General features: G+C 48.6%; 1 protein-coding gene across 1 annotated transcript; it reads left to right on the top strand.

Moving 5' to 3' along the window:
* Nucleotides 1-4861: 4861 nt before the first annotated feature.
* On the top strand, nucleotides 4862-12823 carry dync1li1 (dynein, cytoplasmic 1, light intermediate chain 1). The gene is made up of 13 exons (XM_084455442.1): nucleotides 4862-4937; nucleotides 5189-5262; nucleotides 6335-6451; nucleotides 6897-7127; nucleotides 7555-7706; nucleotides 8096-8189; nucleotides 8796-8931; nucleotides 9982-10093; nucleotides 10577-10636; nucleotides 10784-10828; nucleotides 11274-11361; nucleotides 11519-11641; nucleotides 12467-12823. The coding sequence occupies exons 1-13, from the start codon at nucleotides 4879-4881 to the stop codon at nucleotides 12589-12591; spliced, it is 1416 nt and encodes a 471-aa protein (XP_084311568.1). The 5' UTR covers nucleotides 4862-4878; the 3' UTR covers nucleotides 12592-12823.
* Nucleotides 12824-13146: the final 323 nt, after the last annotated feature.

The following is a 13146-nucleotide window of genomic DNA, read 5'->3' as shown; positions in this document are numbered from 1 at the left end:
CACCTGAACCAATTCTGCTGAACTACAAGCACAATTCTTGCTTTACACTCAAATTGCAGTTCGAAAACACATTTTTTTCAAAACACTACACACAATTCTCTGCATTTGGAACATCACAATGTGTGCAGCGATTACCCACCACGGCGTCATCCATCACCATACCCTTGGCCCCTACAACACTGCCCATCTGATCACATTCCTGGACACCCTACACAACACACTCATTCCACAAGATCAGATAGACGGCCCAGAGCAGCTCAGGTACGTTGTCATTTGGGACAACGTAAGTTTACACCGGGCTGCTCTGGTTCGTAACTGGTTCACTGCCCACCCACGCTTTTTAGCTGTTTATCTCCCTCCATATTCTCCATTCCTCAATCCTATTGAGGAATTTTTTTCTGCCTGGAGATGGAAAGTGTATGACCGAAATCCACAAACACGTATACCCCTTCTCCAAGCTATGCAAGACACATGTGGAGATATAGCAGTGGATGCTTTTCATGGCTGGATTCGCCATGCTAGGTGATATTTCCCCCGCTGCTTGGCCAGGGAAAACATTGCTTGTGATGTGGATGAGGTGCTGTGGCCAGACCGAAACAGAAGAGAGGATGCATCATAGTTTTTTTAAAGTTTTTTTTTACTGTAACTGTATACAGTAAATTATCCTGTTGTTTTGTATGTAGACCACTGTATGTGCAACTTTGTGTTGGTTGGGATGTACACTGTGTACATTGTTTTTGTGGGAAAAATAAAATAAATGTGTTACCGTGTATTTGTGTGTTCTGAGTATAAAAACAATATTCTAAAATAACACACGTATGTACTGTCTGTAGTAAGTGTAACACTGAACAAAAAAAAGGCCTAAGTCATTATGATGTGTTTTACATTGAGCACATCAGTGTTCAACTGGTTCTTATAAATGTCTATTCATATGATGGTTTGTATGTGTCAGTTGAAAACAAAATACCATTTTGCGAAGAAATAACATTGTTTTGAGTGTAAAGTTTCATTTTGCAGGAGAATTGAGGGGTTTTGCCCATTGTGTGTGTGTTTTTTGATTTGTGTGTAGAGTTCTGAGAGTATGAGGCATGCTTTCAGAAAATGTGTGTAAACAATCGAGAAAAACTGTAAGTAGAATTAGACAATCCAGAGTATTGGTGCTGGTAGGCTCCGCCCATCAGCCAGAAACATATTTACTAATGAATTACTTCACCGTCTCTAATGATATGATCAATGTGTGAGGAGAGCAGTTCATAATGTTCTGAGAATGGGATTCCAGCGTTGGGATTACATAACGTACATAGATGGATGACGGCGCAAGCGGTAGGCCTGTAGTATCTCAGTCCTGGGGGAGGGAGCCTCGTATCTCTGCTCTCCTCTCCATAATGCATGCTCCATGTGTGTGGTGAAGGAGGAAGATTATTTTTAGCTAATCAGGCTGTGTGCCTCTGAACGAGGGAGAGAGAGCACATACAGAACGACGGAGCGGGCGTGCGACATGGATGATGTGTGGCGTGGGATTGTGTGTGTGCTCGCGTCCGTGCATGGGTGTGTGTGCTTGAGAGAAAGAGAGTGTGTCTGTTTGTGTGCATGCCTACGCTTCTGTGTGTGTGTGAGTGTGTTTGTGTGAGTGTGTGCGAGTGTGTGTGTGTGTGTGTGTGTGTGTGAGTGCGTGTGTCTGTCTGTGAGTGCATGCGTGTGTGTATGAGTGCGTGAGTGTGTATGTGTGTGCAAGTGTGTGTGTGTGTGTGAAGCGGATGCTATCTATTACAGGTTACAGCAGATAACACTGCGGGCCAGTGTGTAGTGTGTATCTGACCAGTGTGTATCTGGTCAGTGTGTATCTGGCCAGTGTGTATCTGGTCAGTGTGTATCTGACCAGTGTGTATCTGGTCAGTGTGTATCTGGCCAGTGAGCAGACAGAGGAGATGAGAGGGTTTGCACGCTAAGTGCAAAAAAAAAAAGAGGGATCCAATACCTGCACCTGCACCTTATAGTTTTTAATGCATACCTGCACTTTATAATTTTACCTCAATGTGACCTAAATGTTGTCGTACATGTTGCACTGTCCTAACTGTCGTAAAATTGTTGTGTTAGATGTTGCACTGTTAGAATCGAAGCGCAATCTCGTTCCTCTATGTACCTGTTTGTGGTTGAATGATAATAAAAGCAACTCAACTCAACAAATCCAAATGTACATACCGCTGCCGGTATATGTGTCATTTCCAGTGGCATTTCTGTAGCACTTGTCCAGAGAACGTGCTTCGTCCACTGGTCAGATACACACTGGTCAAATACACACTGGTCAGATACACACTGGTCAAATACACACTGGTCAGATACACACTGGTCAGATACACACTGGCCACATACACACTGGTCAGATACACACTGGTCAGATACACACTGGCCACATACACACTGGTCAGATACACACTGGCCAGATACACACTGGTCAGATACACACTGGCCAGATACACACTGGTCAGATACACACTGGCCACATACACACTGGTCAGATACACACTGGTCAGATACACACTGGTCACATACACACTGGCCAGATACACACTGGTCAGATACACACTGGCCAGATACACACAACAAATAACTCAACGCTGCATAGCACCTCCGAAGTGGGTTTGATGATTCAGGCAGAAGTGTAAAAGTGTTCTATAGGAGATCTTTACCGCATTTCCGCTCTTCCGGCCTATCGATCTATCCAATCACTGCCTAGCCGGCCTTGAACCCTGACATGGATATGGCTGTGTAAGTGTGTGTGTGTGTGTGTGTGCGTGTGTGTATGAAATGATTCACTGGAGATCCAGGTCCATGACCCCTGCCATGCTGAGGAGCGGCTCCTCCTCCACCTATCGATTATCAGACAGCAGGGATGTGACCTCCCGACAAGCAGAGCAACATGCTCTCATAGACGTTAGTGTTCACCTGCCCTGTCCTTGCACAGACCGTCTGTGTGCGAATACTGAACTGGACACACATCCATCCTCAACAGTGTAGAACAGAGAGAGAGAAAGAGTACATCATCAAACATAAAATCTCCATCCTGTCAGTGTTATGACTTGTGAATGTATACTGAAGCATCTGCTTTCTCATTGGGCACGCTAGTTCGTCCTGCTTTATGCATGTCCCCGTTTGTTGACACTTGGTTTAGTGAGATGGAATAGCCTACTATAATGCTGCTATCTCTTTTTAGTCTTGGGGAATAAGCAATGAATGATCACTCTGTGTCCAAGTGGCCAATGCATCGTAACCATATTCACAGTTTTGTCCATTTCCAGATTCGAGATAACATCATTATTATGGTTATGCTATAAAGCTGATGAATCAATCCTGTGTGGTAGGCTATGCGAAGAAGTGGTCATATGATGCACATAGCTTCATGGAATTCATCTGAATTCCGTTTAACCAAGACCAATTTATCTCTCATTAAACGCAACACACATCTCCTCCAGCAGAATAAACACAATGGATCCAGTTCGCACCTTCGCCTAACTTATAAAAGGATATGACATTATAAAAGTGCTGGTCTAGCCTAACCCAATTCCCCTGTCCCGTCTCCCGCAGTCCGAAACTTCGCTTACCTCAGCGAGCAGACGGGATCCGAGCAGTCCCGCGGAACTTCGCTGTGTTGGGCTGAAGATTCAAGGATGCCTCGCCGTCTCTGGACCCATGTCTCTCTCACACACACTCACACACATACATGGTCTTTCTTTTTCTCTCTCTCTCTCTCTCTCTCTCTCTCTCTTTCTCTCTCTCCTACTTCACCGCAGTGCTCAGCTTTGGCGTTAACGGCAACAGAGCCGAGCCGAACTGAGATGTTCCCTCCGAAACCGAGCGCAATGAATAGCCTACAGCGCGGTCCGCGCGTCTACCTCTAACCCTGGTGAAGATGTGGAGGAGGAGGACGGAGATGTGGAGGAGGGGACGGTGCGCCAGTTAAGCGGAGTTTGTAGTCCGTTCAATCGGGGGGGCGCGAAGAGCGCGTCTCATACGGACCGTTACCGTGGAGCATGGTGCAGTGACGACACCTAGTGGATGATATAGGGACTTGATACTTTTTTTGTGAGGCCGTCGAGGCTCGTAGCCTACCTGAATGCGTCTTTTATTGGCCCTGGAAATGCATCCGGACTGAATGGCGTTGCCTATTATATGTCATCGTCAAATATTTTGTATGTAAATAATGGACTCCCGGTGATATAATTTATTTAAATACGCAAAGATGTGTGTTGTGTTTAATGAGAGATAAATTGGTCTTGGTTAAACGGAATTCAGATGAATTCCATGAAGCTATGTGCATCATATGACCACATCTTCGCATAACCTACCACACAGGATTGATGCGTCAGTGTTCTCGCATAACCATAATAATTATGGTATCTCGAATCTGGAAATGGACAAAACTGTGAATATTGTTCAGATGTAGGCTATTTGGCCACTTGGACACAGAGTGATGGCGATGCTCATTCGCCAAACTCAGACTGTTACACATAGCCTACAGGCCTACGGCTATTGTTACAGCATTGATATAGGCTATCAAAATGAGTAATAGGCGGCTAAGCATTAAATTCCGAAATAGATGGCTATAATTAGAGTTAAGAGAGTTTGGATGAATATAACGCTCACATATGTGCACACTAAATAAGCTAAATAAATAATAAATTCTTTCTAGTTTGCTGCTAGTTTGAGATGTTTTTTTTTCTTCTTAATTTGTTAACAAACCTAGTTTGTCAATTGATGTATTTATCCGTGGCATCATCCTCCCGACCCGACCCCGCATTGTGCCGCCCGACCACGCCCCGTCGGGCTGCGCTGTGCACCACATCCGGGCGCTTTTGTTGGGTTACAAGCCTGGCGAAGATGGCGACTTCGGGGAGGGAAAACCCAAACCCAGAAGACGACGATGGACAGAATTTATGGTGGGGGCTGCGATACGGGAACTGGCCGTGTTGATATGAAAGAGTTGTGGGACGCATAGCGTGTAGCGGTGCAGAAGGTCTGATGACGGTTTTGACAGCTTTGATTAGATTGACTGGGCAGCCTCGCTGTATGAATGGTGACAACAAAAGCGGTGCTAGCGGCATATGGTTGTCTGTCTGGGACACCCACCTGACTCTATCTATAAGCCACCGCAACCAGATATTAAATGATCGGATTGCTCTGTCCGCAGGTCGTCTATCTTGAGCGAGGTCTCGACGCACTCCCGGTCAAAGCTACCGTCGGGGAAGAATGTCCTGGTTATGGGTGAGTATCGTTTTATTTCTTGCATGGGCCGGTACGGCCAAGCTAACGGTACCAGTTAGCTTCCCTATGATTATATTACTGTTAGATTGCTAACGTTAGCATACTTGGCGAGCTTCGCTTGACAAACGAGATCCATCGATTCGTCCCCTGCCCTGGGTGGGTAATGGATGATGATGGTGCATTATTTTCCAAACGAGCTTTCTCTGAAAAGATCACTGTCATGTGTTTTTAACTGCACTGTGTTTGTACGCTGTAATAAACGCATTGTTTATGTGAGTACGCGTCAGCTTCCACCCTGTCTCCTCCGATTAGGAGTGATGGACGAAGCACTAGCAGCTCGATTCAGTGCAAGTCACCATCCGTGTGTCCGTGTCCTCGGGATCTCTCCCTCTGAGGAGATGCTTGCTAATCGTTAGCTATAACCGACTACGGTTAGCGCGGCTCGGTCCAGCGTTACCGTCATGGCACCGTGTGACAGCGGGGTGCCTCCCTAGTCCTGGTCGCCCCGGCGTGCCTCGCTGTCCACACTCATTCACATCCGCCCAGGACCGACTGACAACGGGGATTATCCTTTGCTATGATTCGAGCTAATCGGTGCGGTGACTCGTTTTATCTATGCCTATCCCATTGTTATTGAATTTACCAGCAGCCCTTTCCTGAGTTTATAGTCTACTGTAGGCTAAAACAAAGCCTGCTGTAACTACCCCGTGCTCTCTTCATATTGGCGTGCATGAGGCAGCAAAGGCCTCTGGTAGCAACAAAAGATAGCATCATTAACATTAACAAAAATGGGCTGTGTAGGCCTATTTCAATTCAGACAGAAGGTAGCTAAAGAACACATGAAATACATGATGGACAACCGTAGAATATGAAATATCAAAAAAAGACTGCCGTCCATTGAGATGTGTAGCTGTAGTAGAGGAGGGTGGAGTAGTGGCCGGCGGCTGATTTATAACTCTGCAGCGTGTGGGCCAGTCGGCTAGCTGTACCACACGGACGCTATGAACAACGATGATGTCGGTGTGAACAGTAGTGTGGCTCTTTTACCGGTTCATCTTTTGGTGTCGCGCAGGTGACGTGGGCTCGGGGAAGACCACCCTAGTTGCCAAGCTGCAGGGCGTGGAGGAGTACATGAAAGGGCGTGGCCTGGAGTACTTCTATTTCAGCGTCCATGACGACGACATTGACGGTAACTACCAGTCACAGCCCCGCCTCAAGGACACAGAGGCTGACGGACTGACTGACTGCACCCTCACGTTCTCACACACACACTCATCACTGGGTCACTCCTAATGGGAGTGGCTAGTTCCCATCAATGCACAGACCGGTCAAAACCTAATCCTAAACTTAACCCTTACCTTAACCCAACCCTATATCTAAGCTTAACCTTAACCCTAAACCTAACTGTAACTTAACCCTTACCTTAACCCAAAACACCCTCTGTGTTTATGAGAACTAGCCTTTACCTCACTGTGATTGACTAGTTTTGACTCCCACTCCTCTCCTTGCACATACAATTACAAGAACGAGAAATGCACCAGTTATATGAGCCTCCATGTAGAGTTGGGTGGATTCGTTGCAGTTGGGAGTGTGTCCTGGTTGAGGATGATGAGGATGGTGCGTCCCCTTTCCAGACCAGACCAGGTGTAACGCGTGGCTGTTGGACGGAGATCTCTACCACAAGGGTCTGCAGGGCGTGGCCGTGCCGGTGGAGGCCGTGGGCGACGCCCTGCTGCTGGTCACCCTGGACATGTCGCGGCCGTGGAACGCCCTGGACTCGCTGCACAAGTGGGCCGCCGTCGCCAGGGAACACATCGACAAGCTCCGGGTCGCCCCGGAGACGCTGAGGGAGCTGGAGCACAGACGTGAGACACACATACACACACACACACACATACTCACACACACACACACACACACACACACATACTCACACACATACTCACACACACACACACACACACACATACTCACACACATACTCACACACACACACACGCACACACACACATACTCACACACACACATACTCACACACACACTCACACACACTCATGCATGCATGAGTACACACACATACAGATGTGTTGTCGATGATTGAAATATCCTGTCCAACATGCAGATGAATACAGTACTCACATAAAGTGTGTGTGTGTGTGTGTATATGCGTGTGTGTGTGTGTGCGCATGTGTGCGTGTGTATGTGTATATGTGTGTGTGTGCATGCGTGTGTATATGTGTGCGTGCGTGCGTGTGTGTGTGTATATGTGTATGTGTGCGTCCGTGTGAGCAGTGGTGAAGCAGTTCCAGGAGTACGTGGAGGCAGGCAGTGACGAGGGCGCCCCCCAGAGGCGGGGTGAGGAGGAGGAGAGCGTTCTGCTGCCACTGGGGGACAACACACTCACACACAACCTGGGCATTCCTATGGTCGTAGTCTGCACAAAGGTACACACACTCACACTCATACACTCACTCACACACAACCTGGGCATTCCTATGGTCGTAGTCTGCACAAAGGTACACACACTCACACTCACACACTCACTCACACATAACCTGGGCATTGCTATGGTCGTAGTCTGCACAAAGGTACACACACTCACACACACAACCTGGGCATTGCTATGGTCGTAGTCTGCACAAAGGTACACACATGCACACACTCACATGTTGTTATTAAGTACACACACACACACAGACAGACAGACACACACACACACACACACACACACACAGACAAACACACATTCCTATGGTCTTAGGCTGTGCTAAGCTTCACATGAGCATGCATGCGTGCATCATTTGAATGTTCTTATGTTCACATGCTTTCCCAGTGCGATGCCATCGGTACCCTGGAGAAGGAACACGACTACAGGGACGAACACCTGGACTTCATCCAGTCACACATAAGACGCTTCTGCCTGCAGTGTATCCTTCAGACGACCTTTGACCCCCCTAACCCCTCACCCTAAGCCCTCACCCTGTCATTCCATGGATAATGTAAATCTGTTGTTTTGTTTTGTTTGTTTGTTTCGATCCCTATTGGTGTGTGCAAAAGCTATTCTTCCTGGAGTCTGTACAAAACAGGACATGATACAGTAAAAACAGTTATAGACGAAAGCAACACGCCTCCTGTGTACCGACATCGTTGGTCGCTAGATTGTAGTGAGTCAGACTGGATGTAGACTCACGAGTCAGTCTCTCAACGCTGCACTCAACTAGAAACTGAAAACATCCAGGTTTTATTGCTAAAAGTGGGTGGAAACAATTTGAGAGAGAAACTGCATTGCAGAACCAATCCAAAGTCTTTAGTGCGGTCCTTCCTACATGCAAGGAGGGTACTTTGGCAGCTGCTATGATAGTCAGCTGGTAAAATCCAAAATGGTGGATTCCCCTTGACAGTTTCCCTTGACCCGTCTCATAGAGATAGCTAGTCAGTGAAACTAGCCAGAGCCAAAATGTGGTGTTTGTGGGCGCTAGTTTCCCTGTGCCGGTGCAGTTTAGCCGTGTGTGGGTCCTTGACTGCCGCCTCAGACGGAGCTTCTCTCCTCTACACGTCGGTGAAGGAGATGAAGAACCTGGACGTGTTGTACAAATACATGGTCCACAGACTCTACGGCTTCCCTTTCCACTGCCCTGCGCAGGTGGTGGAGAGGGACGCAGTCTTCATGTAAGTGTGTGTGTCCTGGCATCGCCTTGTGTGTGTTTCATGTAAGTGTGTGTGTCCTGGCATCGCCGTGTGTGTGTTTCATGTAAGTGTGTGTGTCCTGGCATTGCCGTGTGTGTGTTTCATGTAAGTGTGTGTGTCCTGGCATCGCCGTGTGTGTGTTTCATGCAAGTGTGTGTGTCCTGGCATCGCCATGTGTGTGTTTCATGTAAGTGTGTGTCCTGGCATCGCCGTGTGTGTGTTTCATGTATGTGTGTGTGTCCTGGCATCGCCGTGTGTGTGTTTGCTTGCAAATGTGTATCGCAGTGTTTCTCCTAGGATTTTGCTCAGGAGGGCCCCCCAAAACTACTAGTGTTGTCGTGGGGCGGGCGTGTCACGGGCGCATGGTGTGGACAGTAAGGCATCTGTTAGTATCGCTGCATTTGTCTACACTGAGCTGAAGTGAAACAAGTGCACATAACTTGGGTACTAACAATATTAACAATATTTATTGACATAAAAACATATTACTAGAAAAAATGGCACATTTCCTGCAGAAAATGCATGTGAATGCTGAACAGCTCAAAAGAAATCACAAAATAAGCGTTGCTGAAAATGCATAAATGCGAAAAATGTGAACAATCTGAAACCTCAAATGTATCACACTGTACAGCTGAGAAACCTGGAAGCCTCTCTTAAACCTTAAGCTTGGAAGCTTAGCTGGAAGCGGAACTATCAAAAGAACAGTTGTATGTATGTCCATCAGCCGTAAGCCAGGCTGGACCTTGTTAAGATACTCAAACATATTAGTGTAGCTTGCTGCTATTTCAGACGCCAGGTTTTTGTGCGAGCCTGTCAGCTCCCGCCATCCCGCTTTAAAAATAAATAAAACATTTAAAAGTGAGGCTTTTTGGGTCTTTCAGGAGGGGCGGGAGGTCCTGTTGGGGGGGCGGGACACCCCTCCCAGGGGAAGCACTCTACTGTACATGGTTGTGTGTGTGCATTCTTGTGAATGTGTGTTCTTGTTCGGTATCTGAGCCGGGTGTGTGTGTGTGACTTCCTCTGCCTGTTCAGTCCCTCAGGGTGGGACAACGAGAAGAAGATTGCCATCTTGCATGAGAACTTCCAGACGCTCAAACCAGAAGACAACTTTGAGGAAGTAATAGTCAAGCCCCCAATCAGAAAGGTACGGGCTCTAACCCCCATTCCTGACCCCAAACCATTCCCATCCTGTTCAAACCATTCCCATACTGTCCAAACCATTCCCATCCTGTCCAACCCATTCCCATCCTGTCCAAACCATTCCCATACTGTCCAAACCATTCCCATACTGTCCAAACCATTCCCATACTGTCCAAACCATTCCCATCCTGTCCAAACCATTCCCATACTGTCCAAACCATTCCCATACTGTCCAAACCATTCCCATACTGTCCAAACCATTCCCATCCTGTCCAAACCATTCCCATCCTGTCCAAACCATTCCCATACTGTCCAAACCATTCCCATCCTGTCCAAACCATTCCCATACTGTCCAAACCATTCCCATACTGTCCAAACCATTCCCATCCTGTCCAAACCATTCCCATACTGTCCAAACCATTCCCATCCTGTCGTGTTGTGTGGAAATAAATTAATGCTGATCTCTCTCTCTCTCGTTTGTCTGTAGTTTGTTCATGAGAAAGAGATTCAGGCTGAAGATGACCAGGTGTTTCTGGTGAAATTGCAGGTGAGGTGTGTGTGTGCGTGCATGTGTGTGCGCGCGCATGGGGTTTTCAAAAGGTTTCTCTGTGTCTGAAACATACTTTCTCAAAGATGTCCTGTTGTGCTATTCTGTGACACGGGTGATTGGGGTGTGTTTGTGGTTCCCTTTCAGTCACTACTGGCCAAACAGCCTCCTGTGACCGCAGGGAGACCGGGGGTGAGTGTCTCTCTCTTTCTCTCACTCTTACTATTTTATCTGTATTTCCTATTGTACAAAATACAATACCTATTGTATTTTACAAAACCTATTTTAGATTGCTATTCTTGCACTTTGCCTTTAGCACTACATTATGTTCTTAGTCACTTGTTTTAGAAAGGAGATGCACTTGTGAGTTCTGGTGTATAGTAGCACACTGGCTTTTCCTACGTTATTGTTGTTAGTCGCTTTGGATAAAAGTGTCTGCGAGATGACTGATGTTTCTTTTCTTTCTCATCTTTTTTCTATCTCCTCCCATTACATGTAGTGAACTATTAGAAAACTGACAGTGTCTTGTCTTCTTTCTTTCTCTGTGTCTGTGTGTGTGTGCGTGTGTGTTTCTGTGTGTGTGTGTGTGTGTGTGTGTGTGTGTGTGTGTGTGTGTGCGCGTGTGTGTGCGCGCCAGGACCCCACCAGCAGAGCTCCCAGTGGTTCTCCCAGGACGAGTAATCGCTCAGCAGCGGCCAACGTAGCGAGCGCCATGCCCCAAGCAGGTACCAGCACCACATATGTGTGTGTGTTTGTGTGTGTGTGAGTGTCTGCCTTTGTGTGTGTGTGTGAGTCTGCCTTTGTGCATGTGTGTGTGTGTGTGTGAGAGAGAGAGTGTCTGCGTTTGTGCGTTTTAAGTGTAACATTGTCTCTCTCCAGCAGGTCAGACTAGTGAGGGGGTGCTGGCCAACTTCTTCAACAGCCTGCTGACCAAGAAGGCCGGCGCCGGGGGGCCAGGCACCCCAGGGGGGGGGAACAACACTCCAGGGACCGTACGCAAGTCAGGTAGGACACACACACACACACACCAGCTATTATTCAATGATGTCTTTACGCCACGTGTCTGTTTCTCGTTCATATCATAACTCACCGTCTCGTGTGTATGATGTCATTCTAAACGTGATTCACAATGTGTGTGTGTGTGTGTGTGCGTTTGCGCGCTCTAGTCAGAGGATGCTGGCCGCGTTAAGGTGTGTGCGTGCGAAGTTCTCATCTTGCTTATGTCACGTCCCACATCGTGTCACACCCCTGAACACCCCCCCCCCCGTCCCAAACCTTCACCTCCACCCCCACCCCCCACCTCTTATCTAAGCTCACAGCATCTTTAAAGCCCCCTCCCCCCTCTATCTCTCTCCTCTCCTCTCTCTGACACCCCATCCCCTGCCCAGTCTGTGGGAACGTCAGCTCCCCCTGCTGGTGGCACGTTGCGCTACATGTCTGATTGAGACTCTCCTCTTCCTCTTGCATCATGTCTGTTTCCAACCGCAACTCTCCGACCCGTACCCCCGTCTGTCCATCCGTGTGTCTGACACCGTCCGTTACCTTTGCGCCTGTGTGTGTGTGTGTGTGTGTGTGTGTGTGTGTGTGTGTGTGTGTGTGTGTGTGTGTGTGTTCTCTGCGCTGCCAGATCGCTCAGAGCGGAAGGACGTTGTGTGCGCATGCACCATACCTACTACCGCTATGCATTCTTAACGCGCGTGTGCGCATATCGCGGTGATAATGTGTGTGTGTGCGCGTGTTTGTGCGTGCGTTTGCGTGTGTGTGCGTGTTTGTGTGTGTGTGTGCGCATGCGTGTGTGTGTGTGCGCGTGGTGTGCGTGTGTGTGTGTAGGTTCGAAGCTGGGCCTGAGCGACGTCCAGGCGGAGCTGGACCGGATCTCCAGCCGGGAGACGGACGGGGACCCCGCCTCCTCCAACGCCAACCCCGGCCCCGAGGCCCACGGCCAGGACACATGAACCACCTCCTCCTCCTCCTCCTCACCCCGCCTCCCTTTCCCCTGCCCCTCCCCTCCGCTGCTTATCAGAGAGAGGGAGGAGACCCCCCCACCCCCACCCCCTCACTTGCTCTCCTTCACCCTTTACTCTCCCCCTCTTCCGTTCCTCCCAGGGCCCCCGCTGCACTGTCCTCTCCCCCGCTCTTTCTCCCTCTCTCTCTCTCTCTCTCTCCGTTCTGCCGTCTCCCTCCCTCTCTTCTCCTCCCCTCCTAGAGAGTCTGTCTCTGTCCCATACTGGACCGTTTTTGAAGGGGGAGCGACGGAGTGAGAAAGACGAGGAAACGTAGGGAGGTCTGGGGGGGGGGGGAGGGAAACGTAGGGAGGTCAGGGGGGGGGGGGGGGGAGAATGTAGGGAGGTCTGGGGGGGGGGGGGACGTAGGGAGGTCTGGGGAGGGACAGGCTGGGGGGCAAGGCAGACTTGGCCAGTAGTTTTACTAATGTGATGAGAAACTCTGAGCGCCTGAGAGAGAGAGAGAGAGAGAGAGGGAGAGAGGGAGGGACTGAAAGAAAGAAAGCT

Source organism: Borostomias antarcticus (assembly GCF_949987555.1).
Source record: "Borostomias antarcticus genome assembly, chromosome: 21".
NCBI classification, from domain to species: Eukaryota; Metazoa; Chordata; class Actinopteri; order Stomiiformes; family Stomiidae; genus Borostomias; species Borostomias antarcticus.
Note: the sequence above shows the minus strand (reverse complement) of the source record. Positions and strands in the feature narration are given on the sequence as shown.

Bases quoted from the DNA above. Each gene is read 5' to 3' on its own strand.
- dync1li1 (XM_084455442.1), top strand. From the start codon at position 4,879: ATGGCGACTTCGGGGAGGGAAAACCCAAACCCAGAAGACGACGATGGA. The intron at 7,128-7,554 runs GTGAGACACACA...CCGTGTGAGCAG, and splicing joins GAGGGAGCTGGAGCACAGAC to TGGTGAAGCAGTTCCAGGAG. The intron at 11,362-11,518 runs GTACCAGCACCA...TCTCTCCAGCAG, and splicing joins GAGCGCCATGCCCCAAGCAG to GTCAGACTAGTGAGGGGGTG.